This window comes from Lactuca saligna, chromosome 7 (assembly GCF_052625555.1).
Source record: "Lactuca saligna cultivar CGN05327 chromosome 7, ASM5262555v1, whole genome shotgun sequence".
NCBI classification, from domain to species: Eukaryota; Viridiplantae; Streptophyta; class Magnoliopsida; order Asterales; family Asteraceae; genus Lactuca; species Lactuca saligna.
In genome coordinates, this window is record NC_136423.1 from 140,271,352 (window position 1) to 140,274,878 (window position 3,527).

General features: G+C 33.0%; 1 protein-coding gene across 1 annotated transcript; it reads left to right on the forward strand.

Annotated features, from left to right (window-relative positions):
* The first annotated feature begins 695 nt into the window (after positions 1–695).
* On the forward strand, positions 696–3,045 carry LOC145005280 (uncharacterized). The gene is made up of 5 exons (XM_078964355.1): positions 696–1,148; positions 1,293–1,445; positions 1,566–1,631; positions 2,294–2,404; positions 2,673–3,045. Exons 1-5 carry the CDS (start codon positions 786–788, stop codon positions 2,835–2,837), a joined length of 858 nt encoding a protein of 285 aa, XP_078820481.1. The 5' UTR covers positions 696–785; the 3' UTR covers positions 2,838–3,045.
* Positions 3,046–3,527: the final 482 nt, after the last annotated feature.

The following is a 3,527-nucleotide window of genomic DNA, read 5'->3' on the forward strand; positions in this document are numbered from 1 at the left end:
CCCACAGTAGCACATGATTCGGTTGTTTGGGGTGGAGGCGATGGAGGCTTGCGACATCTAGGTAACTATCTTTTCGGTTTGTTCACATTTAGGTAACTATCTTTTTCTTATACACATCCAGGTAGCGAACTTTTTTGAAGTGTTCACATATGATCATTATGACCGGCTGTAGCAGGTTACATCTGGTGAAGAAAATAATTAAAAAGTTCACATATGATATTTGAAGTGTTCACATATGACCATTCTATAGAGAGTTAAAGACGTAAGGATAATATCGTTAAAATTTTTAATTATTATAGTAATTTTAAGTTATAAAAAATGATTATAAAATATTAAAAACATTATAAAAAAGGATTTGGGCAAATATGATATTTTAAAGGTTTAAGAAGGATAAATATGATATTAAGAAAATAAGCTGGGCAAATATGATATTTTGAGATTTAAGAAGGGCATATATGAAATTCTCCCAAAAAAATAATTATTAGATGTGAACAAACTGAAAAATTAATTACTTTAATAAGTCTATTTTCTATAAAAAAAAATTACAAAAATATTGTTATATGATAAAAACATTCGGGATGTGATAATGTAGCATCGGACCACTTCTATGTTTTGGTGACTAACCCAATTTTTTGTTATTTAGACTAACCCAAAATATTTTGTGTTTATTTGCTTACACTACCTTTTGGCGTATCTAAAAAGACCCTTCTTTTACCATCATCACTTTCACACTCAAACCCCCTCTCCATCTCTTCAACTTACCAGTCGGTAGTGAAGTATCAAAAATGCCGCAAAACGAGGCTGCGGCCATTGACCCACTCGCCGGAGGAAGCTTTTCCCGGCTCCTCTTTTCCAACATAGAAGCCGAAGACGCCGTTAAGATTCTGGGTCTTGATGATCACCACCGCCGCCACCACCTTGATAATACAAACGGCGGCGGTGCCGGTCATTTCGCATTTGGAGACAATCGAAAGCCACCGAAAATGCTGTGCTTCGGATCAGATTATATCAGCAGTAACGTCAATGGCGTCTCAGCGGTTTCATCAACTACTCATTCCACCACCACCATCACCGATGATAACAATAACTCATCGTCGCCGCCGTCTACTACCAACAGCACCACCACTTCTTTATCATCTAATTCCAATGTCAGTCACAAAACCTTTTCATTTCTTACATTTCTTGTCTTGTAACGAAAAACTTTTTTTACTTTTTACAAGAGGACAAATTAAAAGTTTGTAGTATCTGATTCTTTGTTTTCTTTTATCTCACTTGTTTGTCTTTTGTTACAGATGAAAAGAGACCTGCGTTGGGATTATTATCAGCCGATTATACTTCCAAATAGTTTCGCCGCCACCAGTGCCACCGCGTCTCCGGCGAGGAGCAGCAGCCGCAACTGTAAAAAGATGAGGACCGAAAAGACACCTCCGGTCAGCCATGCAAAGGTCTGACCTCACCATTAATTACCATTTTACTAAAATTATTAAAAAAAAAAAAAAAAAATCACAGACATCGATTAACTTTTAATTTTTATATTTTGGTTTTGGTTTTTTGGAAAAATACAGGTGAAGAAGGAGAAGCTTGGAGAAAGAATTGCAGCCCTACAACAGTTAGTGTCACCTTATGGGAAGGTTAATCTTTCTTTATCTATTAATTCTTTAATTTAATATTTGAATTTGATTTCGATAAATGAAATTACGCTTAATTATATTAACATTTATAGTTTCTATATAATAAATTACTGTCATAAGAATGTGTGTAATTGGGGTATGTGATAAGCCCAGACCCCACAGTATGGATGTTTGAGTGACTTCGTAAAAATCGTCAACTGTCTACTTTGACCAAAAGTCAAATATTTAATTTCGATATGCTCATAACATGTTTTTAGTTATATTTATATTAAATATTTTCTTTGTTGATTTTACTTCAGTGTATTTACCTTAATAATAGTTAGGAAAAGTTCTAGTTTTTTTGTTTTCTATTTTTTAAACATTATGTATACATGTTATAAGTATAAAACCAATAATCTTGTCCACTTACCGAAAAATAAAAAGATATGTATAAAACTAGAAATTAATCGAACAATCAAAACCTGTTTAATTTCGTGTATTAGAATCGCTTCACAAAGATACATCACAAGTAATTCCACAACTCATCAAATATAATTACAATTAATTTCAATATCCGTAATTAAAACGCTCAATTAGTGTTTGAATTACATATTGAACAACCTATAAATTTTTATCCAATTATACTTATAAAATTTAATCGTGTTTTATTTTGTGCATTACAGACAGACACTGCATCGGTGTTACATGAAGCCATGGGATATATAAAATTCCTTCAAGAACAAGTACAAGTCTTGTGTTCTCCCTACTTGCAACGTCCCACGTCCACACACATCGTAAGCAACCCTAAAATGTATATTTAGGATTTTTATATATATCAAAAAACCATTTTTCAAACAACTTTAAAATGCATTGAACTCACAAAATTCAAATAAAAAAAGGTTTGTTTCAAATGGTCATTAAAACCAAACATATTAAATGTCACTTTCGCATCCAAGGTTGAGTAATTAATCAATGCATTCAACTATTCTATTAAAACATGCATTATCGAATTTACTCAACATGTACATAACATGAAATGATTATATGAATGTGGATGAACAGGAAGGAGAAGAAGATGAAGATGGAGGTGAGAAGAAGAAAGATCTTGGGAGCAAGGGGCTGTGTCTGGTTCCTGTTGAGTGCACCCTTCATGTGGCAGAAAGCAATGGTGCTGACCTCTGGTCACCTGCCATGGTTAATCGCCATGATTCTTCAGTACTGAACTGAACCACATGAATCAAGAAAACTTAACCACCTTTTTGATACTACAATGGCTGCTTCTCTCTCTAACTGCAGAAAATCAGACAGTTTTATAGTAGATCGTGTCCCTTTTTCTGTCTTTCTTTCTTACTGATTTTGACCATGATCTTTTTTGTGTAGTTTCGATATATGTAAGTCAAACTCAAAGATTTCATAGTCAACCATTTTATTGGCACTGATTTCTTCACATTTTGGTAGCTAGTACAAACGATGGACAGTTGGTTGGCGACTTGTGCCTTTTGGCTAAATTTCAGACGTAATATTCGATGGAAATTTGTTTTTATCGTATAATATAAAAATCAATATTTGATGCTTGTAAACAATTTTTAATGTTGTTTTTATATGTAATATGGATGTAAATATAAACTTTTATAGTTTTTATGCCTTATAAATACAATTCAAGTTATGTTTAGTGAATCAGACGTTTATTCTTTATACAACGGAGTTATTAATTAAAGTCTTATTCTTCAACTAAAGAAATATATTGTTTCAATTAAAAACATTTTTTGTGATGATGATTAAGAAATATAATCATCAATAATAAATAAACTAAATTTGAGTCTGGTTAAGACCTATGCTAGCACAAGTTAGAGTTAGACCATGCTTGGTTAGGACCCGACTTAAACTTCGAATGAAGGACCGGGCTATGTGGCCCTT